The sequence below is a fragment of the Ornithorhynchus anatinus genome, chromosome 2 (genome assembly GCF_004115215.2).
Source record: "Ornithorhynchus anatinus isolate Pmale09 chromosome 2, mOrnAna1.pri.v4, whole genome shotgun sequence".
In the NCBI taxonomy this organism is placed as follows: domain Eukaryota; kingdom Metazoa; phylum Chordata; class Mammalia; order Monotremata; family Ornithorhynchidae; genus Ornithorhynchus; species Ornithorhynchus anatinus.
The window spans coordinates 144,637,348-144,656,826 of NC_041729.1; the positions used below are offsets into that span (position 1 = coordinate 144,637,348).

A 19,479-nucleotide genomic window follows, 5' to 3' on the forward strand; every position below is an offset into this window, starting at 1 on the left:
ACCTGACTGACTTGTACCTACCCCAGAGGTTAAAACAGTGCTTGGCACATAGTAAGTGCCTATCAAGTACTATAATTATTACCATTATAAAAACACAAATATATATCTGATGAATATGAAACTAAGAAATACTAAATGTTCAATTATTCCTTGGTGTGTGTTTTCTCTCTGCATTTTGACTAGAATGCAATGAGAGTTTTAGGCAATGCTGTTCCAACAATCTGTGTCTACTGTGACAGAACACTATGTCTGTGGGGTTTTTTTTAATGGTATTTGTTAAGCGTTTACTATGTGCCGGGCACTGTAGGAAAGGCTGCCTCTGTTAAATCACATGGAATGCGTCCAACGTGATTATCTTGTATCTTCCCCATGCCTGAGAAATAGTAAGATACCATAAAAAAATGGAAAGATCTTTACCCCATTTCTAATGGATGCATGCAAGGTTTTTAATGGTATTTGTTAAGCGCTTATTATGTGTCAAATGCTATTCGAAGCACTGGAGCAGATACAAATTAATCAGGTTAGACACAGCTTCTCTCCCACTTGGGGTTTCATTGTCTTTAGTTGGAGGGAGGACAGTACTGAAATCCCAACCTGATATTTGAGGGAACTGAGGCACAGGGAAGTTGAGTGACTTGCCCAAGGCTACACAGTAAGCAAGTGGCCAGGGTTTAAGACCTAGGTCCTGTAACTTCCAGGGTCGTGCTTGTACCACTAGGCCATGTTGAGAAGCAGCATGGCATAGTGGCTAGAGCATGGGTTTGGGAGTCATGGGTTCTAATCCCAGTTTTGCCACTTGTCACCATAGTGTGACCTTGGGCGTCACTTCACTTCAGTGGGCCTCAGTTTACTCATCTGTAAAACAGGGATTGAAACTGTGAGCCCCACGTGGGAAAGGAATCGCGTCCAATCCAATTTGCTTATAACCACCCCAGTCTTTAGTACAGTGCCTGGCACAAAGTAAGCACCTAGAATGCCACAATAATAATTATTACTAGGCCAAGCTGCTTCCAACTGTCCACAGCTGTGCCAAATAGTATAATTTTTTTTCATTGTGTCTAATATTTTTCTTCTGTCCACCTTCCTATGATTGCCCCATTTCAGCTAACCACTCAGGAGATGTTTTGTTTTATTTTGTTGTCTGTCTCCCCCGTTTAGACTGTGAGCCCATTGTTGGGCAGGGATTGTCTCTGTTGCTGAATTGTACATTCCAAGTGCTTAGTACAGCCCTCTGCACACGGTAAGCGTTCAATAAATACGATTGAATGAATGAATGTTTGGCTATCTTGGAATTACCATTCTTCACTGATGGAATTTACTGAGTGTCTATTAGGTGCAAAGCTCTGTGCTAAATACTGCGGGGAGTATCAGAGAAGCAAGACATGATCCCTCCCCTCCAGAAACTGACAATGCAGTGGACTACTGGCAGTCTAAGAAGGAGGAAGAACAGGCATCGAATCCCCATTTTGCAGATGAGGGAACTGAGGCCCAGAGAAGAGAAGCCACTGGCCCAAGGTCATCCAACAGATGAGTGGTGGAGCTGGATTAGAACCCGGGTCTTTTGACTCCTAGGCCCGTGCTCTATCCACTAAGCCACGCTGCTTCTACTTGTGCTTCATTTTGCACTCGGTAGGTGCTCAAAACCTATGAATGATTGATCGATGACTGATCTGTCAACAGGCCAAAGCCACAGGACGTTTAATTAGGCCTTCCCACCATCGGAGGGGCATGAACTTGAGTTGTTTTTCTGGTGGTGGTGATGGGATGCTCTGAACCATCAAAACCCTACTGAGGTGTTAGAGCGATTTTGAAAAACACCCCCACCCACGTTTCAATTAAATCATAATCGTTTTGTTCATTTTGTAATGTGAGCTGTAAATTGAACAGCTATTTTGAAGTCTAAATCTCTCTATCGTGCAAGTTGCCCAAAAGGATACCACTACTAACCTAACGAAAAGGTGTTCCTTCCTGTGCTGTACTGGGAAAGAAAAATAGACATTTAAAGAGGGAGAGAGTTGGGTCGTGGGAGGGACTGATTTTGAAATCCCTAACGCTTTCTTAACTGAGGAAAAGCTGATGAGAGGGTTCACCTATTTCCATGCGGCAGGTCAAGAAAATTCCCAGAACTTTCATTCATTCCTTCATTCCTTCATTCCTTCATTCATATTTATTAAGCATTTACTGACTGCAGAGCACTGTACTAAATACTTGGGAAAGTACACTACAGCAATAAATAGAATGTCCTCTAGACTGCAAGCTCGTTATGGGCAGGGAATGCTTCTGTTATTTTTTTATTGTACTCTCCCAAGCACTTGATTCAGTGCTCTGCACACAGTAAGCGCTCAAGAGATAGGACTGACTGATTGGTAGCGTCTTCCTGGTGTGAGGCTTCTGGAAGTTTGATGATTTCTCTCACGCTCTGCCTTTAATTTCTGCCAAAATCACTGACTTCAGAGACTGAAATTGATCTGTATGATAAAGATGCTGCTCTCAAAGGTAGATTAATTGATCCCTCCCAGGGCATTTAAGTCAATTAAAGTCCAAAAGCAAAAAAGGTATGATCTAACACTTTGAGAATGTTGAAACTAAACCCAGGGCAACAAGTGTGAGTCCTTTCAGTCAAGACTGCTGTTAGCGGTGAATACCGAGCTGACAGACAACAGAAAGGAGACAACAAAGAAAGGGATGTGGATTCTTCTCTATTTGGAAAGCTGTGAGGTCAGTCCTGTGCAGGGCACTTCCAGCCAGATTCCTAAAGCAGGAGAGATTCCAATGACACCAAAGACAAGGATTCCACACGCTACATCTCGCAAAAGCAACTTCCGGCTGAAGAACATACCAGGGAGCACTCAGAGAAGGATTTTTTTGGAAGTCGTGAAGGAGGTGGTAGCCCCTGATCCCACTCCCAGAATGCCATGGAATTCTGACAGATCAACAACTCCTCGGAAGGCTAAGAGGAGGTAGGGATAAGGAGCCAGAAAGAGTGGGGTGGGGGTGGAGGGGGGAGAAAGAGAGAGAGAAAGAGAGACAGAGGAAGAGCAAGGGAGAGAGAAAAAGGAAGAGACAAGCAAAACAAGCATGCAGATGATTCAAAGCAAAATGAAAAAGGGGGAAAAAGTAAATGAAGTACCACAAACGTAAAAAAAAAAAGGCTTTGAACAAGTTATGTTGAAGTTCACAAGACCGTGTTTCAAATAATATCTGCATGATTGCATTAATAAAAAATGGCAATAATGACTTTTGCTTTATTACTACACATCTGATTTTTAAAGTTAGTTAAGGGGCCAAAGGCAGTTTTTCAACAACTGCAAATGGAAATCTCCATCAAATCATTTAGTTGTTGGTAGCAAAAGAGAAAATGGTTTTATTTGTTTAAACTGTACAAATAGAGCGCAAAGGTAATGATTTTTAGTGAAAAAAAAATAAGGCAGGTTCTTTCGGAAATAATTCTAGGGAGAGGCCCTGAAAAAAAAGAATGAGCCCAAGGAATTACATCCTATACTTTAGAAACGAGTGGGCCTCTCTGGTCTGTCTGCAAAATTGAAAACTGATGCTCCCACATAAGCCGTTTATTGTTAAGGTACACTTTTCTCTTTCATACCAAGCAGCTGAAATCTTGTAAAGGAAAATGGAAGGAATCATCCTCTAGAGGCTCCGAGACCTACAGTTCACGCTAAACATTTGAACTGCTTTTTGAAAGAGCACATCTTCTCCTCTGTTCAAGTCAAACTCCAAGGGTGCTGGCATCTTTAGGAGTCCTGAATTTCCTGTTTACATCCTGTAACTATTTGTTACGTCAACACTGCGGATGCTCAGGACTCCCGGCGGGTTGAATCCGGGGCTACAGGCTGAATGGTCTTACCTCCCTTAGGTCGTTGTCTAACCCGATGTGCTCCGAGTGCTGGCGGAGACGATCTTTCCTCCGTGGAGCGGTGGCATTCCGGCTCACCCAGCGACTGAAACGACGGGACAAAAGAATGTCCAAGTTAGAACCGAGAAGGGACTCCAGGTCATTCATTCAGTTGTATTTATCGAGTGTTTACTTTGTGCAGAGCACTGGATTAAAGACTTGGGAGAGAACAGTAGAGCAATAAACAGACAAATTCCCTGCCCACGAGTTTACAGTCTAGAGAGAGGGGGCAAATATGGGGAATTAAGACAACGATTGAGGCCTAGTGGATAGATCCTGGGCTTGAGAGTCAGAAGGACCTGGGTTCTAATCCCAGATCTGCTGGATCTGCTGTGGAACCTTGGACAAGTCACTTCACTTCTCTGGGCCTACGTTATCTCATCTGTCAAATGGGATTAAAACTGAGAGGCCCATGTGCGACATGGACTGTGTCCAACCTGATTAACTTGTACCTACCCCAGTGTGTAGGACAGGGCCTGGCACATAGTAAGCACTTAAGAAATACCATTATTAAAAAAACCTTTCAGTTATTAATGCCTGTCTCTGCTTCTAGACTGTAAGCTCACTGTGGGCAAGGAATGTGTCTGTTTATTGTTATATTGGACTCTCCCAAGTGTTTAGTAGAGTGCTCTGCACACAGTAAGCACTTGATGAATATGATTGAATGACTGATTGACTCAGATTTTCTGACTGCCAGAGAAGCCTGTTTCTACCATCTCTTCAGGATACGAAAGAGACAATGGCAAGGGCAGGGAATGTGCCTGTTTAGTGTTGTACTGAAATAATAATAATTATGGTATTTGTTAAGTACTTACTATGTGCCAGACACTGTTCTAAGCACTGGGGTAGATATAAGTTTGTCCCACATGAAGCGCACAGTCTTAATCCTCATCTTACAGATGAGTTATCTGAGGCACAGAGAAGTTAAGTGGCTTGTCCAAGATCACACAGCAGACAAATGGTGGAGTCGGAAGTACAACCCTTGTCCTCTGACTCCCAAGCCCGTGTCCTTTCCATTAAGCCATGCTGCTCTCTTGTACCCTCTTCTTCCAGCGCTTAGTACAGTGCTCAGCACACAGTAAGCACTTAATAAGTACAACTGACCAACTGACTCACAGTGTGGAGGACGACAGCAGCAAAATGCCGGTCTCTATCAAAGGCGTTAAGATGGAAAAAAGGGTTTCGGATGGAAAGGCCAACTGTCAAGATTTAGGGTGTGGGAGAGTCAGGTAAGAGGAGCATAAAAAATATCTATTTGTCCGTCATCGAGACTGAGAAAACAAGTCTGAAACACCCTGTGTGAACGGAAGGAGAATGAGCCGCCTAACCGAGCCAAAGATCAACTAAGGAAGGTGGCAGCTGAGCTGCCGCTTGAGTTGGGAACAAACAGGGAAATGAATCAATCCGTCAGTCAAATTTATTGAGCTCTTACAATCGAAGCAGCTTGGCCTAGTGGAAAGAGCACAGGCCTGGGACTCGGAGGACCCGGATTCTAATCCCGATTCCTCCAGCTGTCAGCTGTGTGACGTTAGGCCAGTCACTTTACTTCTCCATGCCTCAGTTACCTCATCTATAAAATGGGGATAGAGACTCTGAACCTCACAGTGGGACAGGGACGGTGTCTGACCTGATTATCCTGTATCTTCTCCTAGTGCTTAGAAGAGTTGTTGACAGCTAGTTAGTCGACACTTAACAAATACCACAATTTATAACATTATTATTAATATTACTATGTGCAGAGCACTATACTAAGTGCTTGGGAGAGCACAATCCAACAGAATTAGCAACATCATCCAACAATCCAACAAATCCAACATTCCTTGCCCATAATGAGCTTACAGTCTAGAGGGAAAGACAGCCCATTTCTTTTAGGTGTGTGGAAGTTACAAAGCCGGCAAAAGTCGAGGGAAAGCTCAACAGACAGAATTCATTCATCCTGTGGGCACAATCGACTTACTACACTTACTTTAAAAACTAGAATAAGCGCTTGACTGTTAGGCAATTGATGCAGACGCATTTCTATTAGGTAATAATGGCCTTCTCACTGTACTTCGATCTCATCTATCTGGCCACCGACCTCTCGCCCACGTCCTACCTCTGGCCTGGAACGCCCTCCTTCCTCATATCAGACAGATAATTGTTCTCCCCACGTCAAAGCCTTATTGAAGGCACATCTCCTCCAAGAGGCTTTCCCTGATTAAGCCCTCCTCTCCTCCCACACCCTTCAGCGCTGCTCTTACTTGCTCCTTCATTCATCCTCCCTCCCATCCCCACAGCCCATACATATATATATCTGTAATTTATTTCTTTATTTATATTAATGTCTGTCTCCCTCTCTAGACTGTGAGCTCATTGAGGGCAGGAATGTGTCTGTTGTTACACTGTACTCTCCCAAGTGCTTAGTACAGTGAAGCAGCGTGGCTTAGTGGAAAGAGCGCGGGCTTGGGAGTCAGAGGTTGTGGGTTCTAATCCTGAATCTGCCACTTGTCTGTTGTGTGACCTTGGGTAAGTCACTTAACTTCTCTGTACCTCGGTTACCTCATCTGTAACATGGGGATTAAAAGTGTGAGTTCTAGTGGGACAACCTGATTACCCTCTATTCCAGTGCTTAAAACTGTGCTTGGCACATAGTAAGCGCTTAACAGTAAGACCTCAATAAATACGACTGACTGAATGATTAATAAATATTTCTTTGCCTGGTGAATTACTATCGTAAATACACATTCCTTAAGACAGATGAAATATGGCCATATATTGAAATCCTGCTCACTTTAAACAAGCATAATATAGAATTTCCTCTAACAATTCTTCAAAATTTTCAGAATAGTTCTTTTCATACCTCCTGGAATGTGATGTAGAAATAATCAAGAGTTTTTAAACATGGAGAGAGCAAGAGACATAATTGGCAGACCTCAATGTCAAGAAGAAAATGAAATCTCAATTAAAATTAATGGTCTTCTAATGACAAAATTAATGAAAAATTAAGATATACTGCATACCTAATGGAGAAAGGATTACGAATGAAGTGATATTTTCTTGACGAAGCCTGTGCTGATCTAATCACTATGAAAAGGTCATTATAGCAAATGGCACACATCCTTTTTTTCCCTCTCCAAAAAGGTCACTATTTCTTGTCACATCGGCATTTTCTTTGTTTAGAAATCACGGACAAGTCAGTGAGTACCACCCAGGCGATAACTGGCTGGGTTTAAGAGTACAAGGCAAACTCCTTAACTACACCAGCAACCACAGTTCTCCTAGCTTTCATTACCATCCCGCAGGCTTGCCTTATCAACAAGAAAAATTTTGCTGATAAATGTCATCTTGCCACGTGGCTACAGAAATGTATCCCATAAACAGGTCATGCAATCTTCATTACACCCTGATGGAGCTTCTAAAGCCATTTCATTTTAAAGGAAGATCTCTGGGAAAATTAGGGTTTTCAGGAAATCTGGCTTTCTTTCATCTCCCAATTCTCCTTTTTCCAAGGGCAAAGGTGGAAAGATAAATGTAGGGAAGCAGCGTGGCCTAGTAGAAAAACCACAAGCCTGGGAGCCAGATGGCCTAGGTTCTATTCCTGGTTCCACCACTTACCTTCTGTGTGACCTTGAGAAAGTAACTTCACTTCTCCGTGCCTCCGCTTCCTCAATTACCGAATGGGGATTCAATCCCTGTTCTCCCCCCTCCTTAGACGGTGAGCTCCATGTGGGATAGGGACTGTGCCCAACCTGATCAACTTCATTCATTTATTCAGTCACATTTATTGAGCGCTTATTGTGAGCTGAGCACTGTATTAAGCGCTGGGAAAGTACAATTCAGCAACAGATAGAGACAATCCCTACCCAACAACGAATCTACCCCAGTGCTTTTAAAACTCCTCAAAAAACTCCAGTGGTTGCCCATCCACCTCTGCATCAAACAAAAATTTCTCACCATGAGCTTTAAGGAACTCAAGGACCTTGCTCCCTCTTACTTCACCCCTGCTACTCTCCTACTACAACCGAGCCCACACACTTTGCTCCTCTAATGCCAACCTTCTGACTGGGCCTCGGTCTTGTCCGCTTACCGCCGTGGCCACATCCTGCCTCTGGCCTGGAACGCCCTCCCTTCTCAAATCTGCCAGACAACGACTCTTCCTCCCTTCAAAGCTTTATTGCTGCCACTTGTCAGCTGTGTGGCTGTGGGCAAGTCACTTAACTTCTCTGTGCCTCAGTTCCCTCATCTGTAAAATGGGGATTAAGACTGTGAGCCTCACGTGGGACAACGCAGTGTCTACCCCAGCACTTAGAACAGTGCTCTGCATATAGTAAGCACTTAACAAATACCAACATTACTATTATTGAAGACCCATCTCTTCCAAGAGGCCTTCCCTGACTAAGCCCCCCTTTCCTCTTCTCCCACTCCCTTCTGCATCACCCCGACTTGCTCCCTTCATTTTTCCCCTCCTCGCAGCCCCACAGCATTTATGTATATCTCTCTAATTTATTTATATTACCATCTGTCTCCCTCCTTCTAGACTGTAAGCTCGTAATGAGTAGGGAATGTGTCCGCTTATTGTTGCACTGTATTTTCCCAAGCCCTTAGTAGTACTCTGCATACAGTAAGCGTTCAATAAATATGATTGAATGAATGAATGAATGAATGAATGAATGAATGAATGAATGAGCAGTGCTTAACACAAAGTCACTTCAATTCTCTGTGCCTCAGTTCCCTCAACAGTAAAATGGGGATGAAGACTGTCTTGTCAGAGACCTGGGATGAGAAAGTCTGGGAGTCCAGCTCAAAAAATGAGCACTAGCCCTCTGAAAGAAATGGACACTCCCTCCAGCTTCCAGTCAGGAAGGTCTGAGGGAACAATGTTGTGGTGGCCTTTGTTCAATATGATTTGCTTGTTTCCACCCTAGTGCTTAGTACAGTGCTTGGCACAAAGTAAGCACTTCAAAATCTCATAACTATTAATTATCACGTCTCTGTTTTCTAGCCTGACGAATTCACTGGAGGCCCTCAACCAGTAGGTTTGCACAGAGAGAATGATAGTGGTACAATTTTTCCAATCTTCTGTTGAACAACACTCACATTCACTCCTGAACGTAGCCATTAAAAGCTTCATTATTCTAAACTGAATGTTATGTGAAAAAGGTAGTTGTTTAAAATAAAAAAAGGAACCCTTCAATTCTCCAGATATTATTTTAAGCCCCACTGTGAGGTTTAATTTTATTTCTTTTCATCTGTCTTATTAATGACTGTTTCTCCCTCTAGACTGTAAACTTGTTATGGGTGGGGAATGTGTCTAGCAACTCTTGTTACACTGTACTCTCCTAGCGCTTGTATAGTGCTCTGCACATAGTAGGTGCTCAATAAATACCACTGTAATTTACTGATCCAAAGGGACAGACCGTTGATGAAAAATGGCTTCTTTTCTATGGTATTTGTTAAGCGCTTACTATGTGCCAGGAAATGTACTAGGGGCTGGGGTACATACAAGCTAATCAGGTCCCTTGTTCCATAAGGGACTCATAGTCTTAATCCCTATTATCAGATGAGTTAACTGAGGCCCAGAGAAGTAACGCACCTTGCCTAAGGTCACCCAGCAGACAAGTGGCAGGGCAGGGCTTAGAACCCAGGTCCTTCATTCATTCATTCAATAGTATTTATTGAGCACTTACTATGTGCAGGGCACTGTAAAAAGCGCTTGGAATGTACAATTCGGCAACAGAGAGAGACAATCCCCGCCCAATGACGGGCTCACAGTCTAAATGACTCCTTTTGACTCCCAGGCCCAGGCTCTGTCCACTAGGCCATGCTACTTCTCAAGGTTAAGTGCTCAGGACCGTCTCTTTCCCTCGCTTTCTTTATCCCTAGGTTTCCGGTAGCTTGCAGATTTACTGAACAGGGTACGTACTTATTATTAGTCGGTCCCGTTGCCAGGACATCCGACTGCAATTTGGGGAAGAACCCCTGCTCGTATTTGCCTTGACCGATCTTCATGTCAAGCAAATGAGGGTGGATGGCAGTGTGATCCATTTTCATCAGCCGCTGCTCGATCGACTGACCTGGAAATAAAACGTACAGCCGGTCAGAGAAACGGCATTAGATCAAGCTTCCAGAATACACCTATCCATCATCACCACAAGGAATTCTACCTCGTACTTCGGCTAAAGTAGATTTTTCCGAGGACTTTTTAGGGAACGGCACCGTGTCCATTTCAACGAGGAGGTTTGTGACGAATACAGTTGTCGGGTTATTTATTTATGTTATCTGAAAAAGGTAGTTATTTAAATAAAAAAAGGACTTCTGACAAGAGTGGACAAGGGGAATTGCAAGTAATGATGATGGTATTTGTTAAGCACTTACTACAATTCGAGCACTTGTTCTCAGGGCTGGGGAAGATACAAGATAATCAGGTCACAGACTCTGGCCCCCACTGGGCTCATAATCTAAGTAGGAAGGAGAAGAGAGCATCCAAGAAATAAAGGCCGGACAGAGTTGCAGTGGTTGATCAAGTCCAGGACTCAAGCTTGAGGGAGTTTTCCCAGTGGTTAGAGCAGTAACGGGATGCTAAATATGGCCCACGAGCCAATTGTAAAGAAGCTTGATGTGCCAAGAAAAATATGACAATATGCTGGGTCAAAATTTAAGCTTTCTAAGCTCTTTTTTTTGCAAGGGCTCTGGCAAAAATTAGTTTATTCACTGTGAGCAATCTATTACATCATTCTTCCCAGTTATTATTCTGTTACATACATATATGGTTAATTTGTTAGTGTTCCTAGGATAGGGGAGCGGTGTGGCCTAGTGGAATGAGCACGGGCCTGGGAGTCTGAGGACCTGGTTTCTAATCCTGGCACCGCTGCACGCTTGCTGTGTGACCTTAGGAAGTCACTTAAATTCCAGCGCTTAGAACAGTGCTTGGCACATAGTAAGCGCTTAACAAATGCCATCATTATTATTCTCTGTGCCTCAGTTCCCTCACCTGCAAAACGGGAATTCAATCCCTGTTTTCCTTCCTACTTAAACTGTAAGCCCTATTTGGGACCAGGACTATGGGTGAACTGATTATCTTGTACGTTCCCCAGTACTTAGAACAGTGTTTGACTCATGGAAAGTGCTTAACAAATACTACAATTAATGGCTCCTTAATACTACAATTTGTAATGGCTCCATTTGCACTTTTTTGCTATTAACAAATACTACAATAATCATTATTAGTGCTATGTAAATCTAAATAAAGTGCACTTGTGGACAAACCTTTACAAAAGGTGGAGGCGACGGTGACCATGCTCTGAAAGACTAACACGAGTTGAGTTGAAAGCCTCCGCCTATTGAACATTTTGTTTTTAAACCCTGAACAACCCAGGACATCAGATGGGCCGAAGTTCTGGGGGAAATAATCTGGTCCTTTATTCTGGGAATCTGCATTTCAGCTCCCCCACCGACTTCTCCCCTGGCAGAGAGGTCAGTCAATCCATCCATGTTATTAACTGAGTGCTTCCCTTGTGCAGAGCACCGTATTAAGCCCTTGGGACAGTTTTAAAGAGTTGGTAGGTATAATCCCTGCCTGTAAGAAGTTTACAGTCAGGAGGGAAGCTTCAAATGTAGTAATCGAAAGCAAAGACTCGGTGATGGTTAAAGACACTTAAAGGCATCCAGGGTCAGTGAATCAATCAATCAACGAATCAATCATGTTTACTAATAATAATGATGGTATTTGTTAAGCGCTTACAAGGTGCCAAGCACCGTTCTAAACGCTGAGGCAGATACAAGGTTATCAGGTTGTCCCACATGGGGCTCACCGTCTTAATCCCCATTTTACAGATGAGGGAACTGAGACCCAAAGAGGCTCTCCACCACCTTGCCCCTTCCTACCTCTCCTCCCTTCTCTCTTTCTACTGCCCACCCTGCACACTCCACTCCTCTGCTGCTCACCTCCTCACCATTCCCCGTTCTCGCCCGTCCCGACGACGACCCCTGGGCCACGTCCTCCCGTGGTCCTGGAACGCCCTCCCTCCTCACCTCCGCCAAACTAATTCTCTTCCCCTCTTCAAAACCCTACTTAAAGCTCACCTCCTCCAAGAGGCCTTCCCAGACTGAGCTCCCCTTTTCCCTCTGCTCCCTCTACCCCCCCTTCACCTCTCGGCAGCTAAACCCTCTTCTCCCCCCTTTCCCTCTGCTCCTCCCCCTCTCCCATCCCATCCCCTCTGCACCATACTCATCCACTCAACTGTATATATCTTCATCACCCTATTTATTTTGTTAATGAGATGTACATCACCCTGATTCTATTTATTTGCTATTGTTTTAATGAGATGTTTTTCCCCTTGATTCTATTTATTGCCATTGTTCTTGTCTGTCTCTCTCCCCCGATTAGACTGTAAACCCGTCAAAGGGCAGGGACTGTCTCTATCTGTTACCGATTTGTACATTCCAAGCGCTTAGTACAGTGCTCTGCACATAGTAAGTGCTTAATAAATACGATTGAATGAATGAAGTGATTTGCCCACCGTCACACAGCTGACAAGTGGCAGAGCCGGGATTCAAACTCATGACCTCTGACTCCCAAGCTCGGGCTCTTTCCACTGAGCCACGAGGAGAAAGACATTAAAATAAATCACAGACATGTACTAGAAGCAGCATGGCTTAGTGAAAAGAGCACAGGTTTGGGAGTCCAAGGACATGGGTTCTAATTCCAGCTCTGCCACTTGTCTTCTGTGTGACCTCGGGCAAGCCACTTACTAACTTCTCTGGGCCTCAGTTCCCTCATTTCTAAAAATGGGGATTAAGACTGTGAGCCCCACTTGGGACAACCTGATTACCTTATACCTACCCCAGTACTTAGAACAGTCCTTGGGCACATAGCATCATTTTAGCATAGTAGCAAAATACCACCATCATTATTATTATTATTACAGAGGCTCTTCCTTAATAACTCATTTCAAAATTCTGCTTTCTCACTGCCTCGATGCTCTTATGCCTAATTTGTAATGGCTCCTTTTGCACTTTTTTGCTATTTCCTTTCTCCCATCCTACCTCCTTAAATTTGTTAGGCAGATTGCAAGTTCCCTGTGAGCAGGGAACTCTTCAAACTCTACTGTATTGTGCTTTCCCAAGCCCTTAGTACAGTCTTGATTACTACTCCAGCTTCCTTGCTGACCTCGCTGCCTTCTGTCTCTCCACACGCTTCACTCAGCCTACCGGATCATTTTTCTCCAAACTGTTCCGTCCATGTTTCCCCTCTCCTCAAGAACCTCCAGTTAATGGTAAGAGCACGGACTTGGGAGTCAGAGGTCGTAGGTTCTAATCCCAGCTCTGCCACTTGTGAGTGGGTGACTTTGGGCAAGTCACTTAAGTTCTCTATGCCTCTGTTACCTCATCTGTAAAATGGGGATTAAGACTGAGAGCCCCACGTGGGACAAACTGAGTACACTGTATTTACCCCAGCTCTTACCGAGTAAGGGCTTAACAAATACCATCATCATTATTATTATCATAATCATTCATCTTCACCTCAAATAGAAACTCCTCACCATCAGCTTTAATGCACTCAATCACTTTACTCCCTCCTACCTTCCCTCTCTGATTTCCTCCTCCAACCTAACCCGCTCCTCTGATGCCAATCTGCTCGCCGTACCTCCACCTCGTCTACCTCACGGCCGACCCCTTGCCCACGTCCTCCCTCTGACCCGGAAGGCCTACCCTCTTCCCATCCCACAGACCACCACTCTCCCCACCTTCAAAGCCATATTAAAATCATGTCTCCTCCAAGAGGCCTTCCCTGACTAAACCCTCATTTCCTCTACTTGCTCTTAATTAATTGTTGTATTTGTTAAGCGCTTACTATGTGCAGAGCACTGTTCTAAGCGCTGGGGTAGATACAGGGCAATCAGGTTGTCCCACGTGAGGCTCACAGTCTTAATCCCCATATTACAGATGAGGTAACTGAGGCACAGAGAAGTTAAGTGACTTGCTCTTCCTTCCTCTAGACTGTAAGGTCAGAATGTGTCTGTTTATTGTTATAGTTTACTCTCCCAAGTGATTAGTATTGTGCTTTGCACACAGTAAGTGCTCAGTAAATGAATTAATAGTGTTATAGTGTACTCTCCCACACAGTTAGTACAGTTCTCTACACACAAGTGCTCAATAAATACGATCGATCGATCGACTGATTGCTTTAAGGGATATGAGGGCTGCTGTTAGTCGATGAAGTGAGCCAAGATTCATCTGTGTGTGACTGGTCAAGAGGTATGAAGAAAATGTTATGTTAGTATCAATTTGATGCCTTTCTGGATACAGATTATGGGGTTTTGGTGCCACAATATCAAAAGAAGAGAGCTGCTGGGAAAACAGTCGACCTGCAAATCAAAAGTTTCTGGAAATAAAAGCAAACAAAAAAACCTGAAGATGACAAAATCTGATAATAATAATTAATATTATGGTACTTGTTAAGTGCTTGCTATGTGTCAAGCACTGTGCTAAGCACTAGGGTAGATACAAGTTAATCAGGTTGGACACAGTCCCTGCCCCACATGGGGCTCACAGTCTTAATCCTCATTTTGCAGATGATAATAATAATAACTGTGGCATTTGTTAAGTGCTATGTGCCAGGCACTGTACTAGGCACTGGGGTGGATAAAAGCAAATCGGGTTGGACACAGTCCCCGTCCCACATGGGGCTCACAGTCTCAATCCCCATTTTACAGATGAGGGAACTGAGGCACAGAGAAATGAAGTGACTTGTTGAAGGTCACACAGCAGACAAGTGGAGAAGCCGGAATTAGAACCTGTGACCTCCTGACTCCCAGGCTAGTGCTCTAGCCACTGTACCATGCTGCTTCTCACGTTGAGGCAACTGAGGCCCTGGGAACTCAAGTGACTCATCCAAGGTCACAGAGCAGCCACGTGGTGGATCCGGGACTAGAACCCAGGGCCCTGAAGAAAACAAGGAGAGGGGCTGGGGGAAGAAGAATGTGAGTCTGCTTATATCCACCCCAGTGCTTAGTAGAGTGCCTGGCACATAGCGCTTAATGAATACCGCAATTATTATTATTATTACTATAGTAGGCACTAGTTTGTTATAGGGAGGGAACATGTCTCCTAATTCTGTGGCATTGTGCTCTTTCAACAGCTTAGGGCAGTGCTCTGCACATAGTAAGCGCTTAACAAATACCAACATTATTATTATTTATTATTATAGTAAGCTCTCAATAAATACCATTGATTGATTGACTGATGAACAAATATCATTAAAAAATAACATAAAAACATAATACAGTTTCCATAGGCGTTAGACTACCACCTGTCCAGGACCTCCAAATAAACAGGCTGCAGAGGCTGAGCAACTTATCACTAAGTCATCGCCTGCTTATTAACACTATTGTAGTGTGCCTTACTGTAGCACGTTGCTATATTTGCGATCTCGCTTTTTATTGTTTATTGTCGTCAGACTTTGAATCTGATCAGGTTGCCCCTTAATCGAGTCTACCCCCGACCCTGATCATCACCCCTTTTATTAACACGACTATATTGTATCATACTGTATCATGTTGCTATATTAGCACTACTGTATTGTATCATATTGTATCATGTTGCTATATTACCGATTTCGTTTATTACTGTTTATTGTTGTCAGTGCTGCCACCCACCTCTCTGGCCTCGCCATGTCCCTCCTCCCCTCCTCCCCCCCCGCCCCCTCCTATCCTCCCCTTCCCCTTCTCCTCTCTCGCTCAGCTCTTTCCCACTCTCTCCTCTGTCTCCACCCCCCCTCCCCTCTCCTGCCTTAGAACCCCACTTTACCAGCGCTACCCCTCTTCCCCCTCCCCCTACTCTTCCCCCCACCAAACCCCCTCTTCACCCCCTCCCCCCTTCTCTCTTCCCCACCCATGCCCCATCCCAGTCCTCTTGTCCCACCGCCACCCCTCATCCCCCTCTCCCCGTCCAGGGCCCCGCCACCTCCTTCCCATCCAAACCCTCCCCTCCCCCCGCCCTTCCCCCCCTCCTCCCCTTGCACCCACAGCTACTTTCAAGTGTGGCCTCTGGAACCCCCGCTCTATTACAGGCAAGCTACCTTTCATCCATGACCTTTTCCTCTCCCGCTCTCTCCTCCTCCTCGCCCTTTCGGAAACGTGGCTCTCTCCCGAAGACACGGTCTCCGCCGCCGCTCTCTCCGGCGGAGGCCTCTCCTTCTCCCACTCCCCCAGACTCACCGGTAAGGGGAGGAGGCGTCGGCTTCCTCCTCTCGCCCCGTTGCCGCTTCCGCACTATCCCTCCTCCCCCCTCCCTCTCCTTCCCCTCCTTCGAAGCCCATATCGTTCGCCTCTACCACCCACTCCAGTTACTTGTCGCCGTCATCTACCGCCCTCCCGGTCCCACCTCCGACTTCTTCGACCACCTTGACCCCTTTCTCACCTTCCTCCTCTCCTTCTCTCTGCCCGCTCTGATCCTCGGAGACTTCAACATCCATACGGATGTACCCGACGACTCCTCTGCCGCCCGCCTGCTATCCCTCCTCGACTCTGCCGACCTCCTCCTCCACCATACCGCGCCCACTCACCGACTCGGTCACACCCTCGATCTCGTCATCTCCTACCGCCGCACTATCTCCTCCCTCACCGACTCTGAAATCCCTCTCTCTGACCATAACCTTCTCACCTGCCTCATCTCTCACACTCCCTCCCCCTGCAAATCTTCGCTACTGCCCCACAGAGACCTCCGCTCTCTCGATCCCATCCGTCTTTCCAATAGCATCTCGCCTCACCTTGCCTCCCTGTCCTCTCTTCCCACTCTCGACGAGCGGGTCTCCGCTCTCAACTCCACCCTCTCTACTCATCTCGACTCTCTCGCCCCCCTTTCCCTCCGCCGCTCTCGCTCCACTAACCCACGGCCCCGGATCACCTCCTCCGTCCGCCTCCTACACTCCTATGCTCGAGCTGCCGAACGCTGCTGGCGAAAGTCCAAGCACCGAGCCGACCTCACACACTTCAAATTTATCCTTTCCTGCCTTAACTCTGCCCTCTCCTCCGCCAGGCAAAGCTTCTTCTCCTCCCTCATCGACACCCACGCCCGTCACCCCCGCCGATTGTTCCGGACCTTTAACTCTCTCCTTAGGCCCCCTGTTCCTCCCCCTCCCCCATCTCTCACCCCCAATGATCTGGCCACCTATTTCCTCACGAAAATCAACACGATCAGGTCTGAGCTCCCCAAAGTCACCCCTCCGCCTCTCCCCTCCCCCCCAACGACCCCCTCCCCTACTTTCCCATCCTTCCCTGCAGTATCCTCAGAGGAGATCTCCTCCCTCCTCGCAAGTGCCACCCCCTCCGCCTGCGCCTCGGACCCCATTCCCTCTCACCTTCTTAAAACCATCGCCCCTGCCCTCCTCCCTTCCTTAACTTCTATTTTTAACCACTCAATCTCCAAGGGCTCCTTCCCCTCTGCCTTCAAACATGCCCACGTCTCCCCCATCCTAAAAAAACCCGCTCTGGACCCCACTTCCCCCTCCAGTTATCGTCCTATCTCCCTACTACCCTTCCTTTCCAAAATCCTAGAACGAGTCGTCTAGAATTCCTTAACTCCCATTCTCTCCTAGACCCCCTCCGATCTGGCTTCCGTCCCCTCCACTCTACCGAGACCGCTCTCTCTAAGGTCACCCGTGACCTCCTTCTTGCCAAATCCAATGGCTCCTACTCCATTCTGATCCTCCTTGACCTCTCTGCTGCCTTTGACACTGTCGACCATCCCCTCCTCCTCCATACCTTATCTCACCTTGGCTTCACGGACTCTGTCCTCTCCCGGTTCTCCTCTCACCTCTCTGGCCGATCATTCTCGGTCTCCTACGCTGGAGCCTCCTCCCCCTCCCATCCTTTAACTGTCGGAGTTCCTCAAGGGTCAGTTCTTGGCCCTCTTCTGTTCTCCATTTACACTCACTCCCTCGGTGAACTCATCCGCTCTCACGGCTTTGACTACCATCTCTACGCAGATGACACGCGGATCTACATCTCCGCCCCTGTCCTCTCCCCCTCCCTTCAGGCTCGCATCTCCTCCTGCCTCCGGGACGTCTCCGCCTGGATGTCGGCCCGCCACCTAAAACTCAACATGAGCGAGACTGAGCTCCTCATCTTCCCTCCCAAGCCCGGTCCGCTCCCAGACTTCTCTATCACCGTGGATGGCACGACCATCCTTCCCATCCCGCAGGCCCGCAATCTCGGTGTCATCCTTGACTCGTCCCTCTCGTTCACCCCACACATCCTATCCGTTACCGAGACCTGCCGGTTTCACCTCTACAATATCGCCAAGATCCGCCCTTTCCTCTCCACCCAAACGGCTACCTTACTATTACGGGCTCTCGTTATATCCCGGCTAGACTACTGTGTCAGCCTTCTCTCTGACCTCCCTTCCTCCTCTCTCGCCCCGCTCCGGTCTATTCTTCACTCCGCTGCCCGGCTCATCTTCCCGCAGAAACGATCTGGGCATGTCACTCCCCTTCTTAAACAACTCCAGTGGTTGCCCATCGACCTCCGCTCCAAACAAAAACTCCTCACTCTAGGCTTCAAGGCTCTCCATCACCTCGCCCCTTCCTACCTCTCCTCCCTTCTCTCTTTCTACCGCCCACCCCGCACGCTCCGCTCCTCTGCCGCCCACCTCCTCACCGTCCCTCGGTCTCGCCTATCCCGCCGTCGACCCCCGGGTCACGTCCTCCCCGCGTCCCGGAACGCCCTCCCTCCTCACCTCCGCCAAACCGATTCTCTTTCCCTCTTCAAAACCTTACTTAAAAATCACCTCCTCCAAGAGGCCTTCCCAGACCGAGCTCCTCTTCCCCCTCTACTCCCTCTGCCATCCCCCCTTTACGTCTCCGCAGCTAAAGCCTCATTTTCCCCTTTTCCCTCTGCTCCTCCACCTCTCCCTTCCCATCCCCACAGCACTGTACTCGTCCGCTCAACTGTATATATTTTCGTTACCCTATTTATTTTGTTAATGAATTGTACATCGCCTCGATTCTATTTAGTTGCCATCGGTTTTTACGAGATGTTCTTCCCCTTGACGCTGTTTAGTGCCATCGTTCTCGTCTGTCCGTCTCCCCCGATTAGACTGTAAGCCCGTCAAACGGCAGGGACTGTCTCTATCTGTTGCCGACTTGTTCATCCCAAGCGCTTAGTACAGTGCTCTGCACATAGTAAGCGCTCAATAAATACTATTGAATGAATGAATAAAATAATGAGGGACCAACATTTAATGCCAATCAGTTGACGTAGAAAATGGGGTGCCATGGCAGTCGTAGAAAAAAATGTGGGTCTCCCCACTAATGACATGAACCAACCCTTTTCTTACCATTCATTGTAAACAACCACTTACGTAGTACCAGAACATTTTGGGGGACACTATCGTACCTCCAAAATTCAAAAAGAAAACAAGAGTAGAAGTATTTCTCCCGCTGGGCCCAGGGAGGAGGGCTTGGGTAATACTCCCATGGCTGGATTCCATTAGAGAAGCAACCTAGCATAATCGATAGATCCCGGGCCTGGGAATCAGAAGGCCATGGGTTCACGCTGAGAAGCAGCGTGGCTCAGTGGCAAGAACCCGGA

General features: G+C 46.5%; 1 protein-coding gene across 4 annotated transcripts in view; it reads right to left on the reverse strand.

Annotated features, from left to right (window-relative positions):
- The window catches only part of DENND5B (DENN domain containing 5B), a 235,509-nt gene that overhangs the window by 70,798 nt on the left and 145,232 nt on the right, over positions 1-19,479 (reverse strand). For 2 of the 4 annotated variants that reach the window (XM_029053480.2, XM_029053470.2), the window contains 3 exons: positions 9,813-9,963; positions 3,863-3,956; positions 2,840-2,950 (listed from right to left, as the gene is read on the reverse strand). In XM_029053480.2, coding sequence (XP_028909313.1) covers positions 2,840-2,950; positions 3,863-3,956; positions 9,813-9,963 — 356 coding nt within the window. The remainder of the gene's footprint in view (positions 1-2,839; positions 2,951-3,862; positions 3,957-9,812; positions 9,964-19,479) is intronic. The other 2 variants (XM_029053489.2, XM_029053493.2) reach the window with 1 other exon arrangement.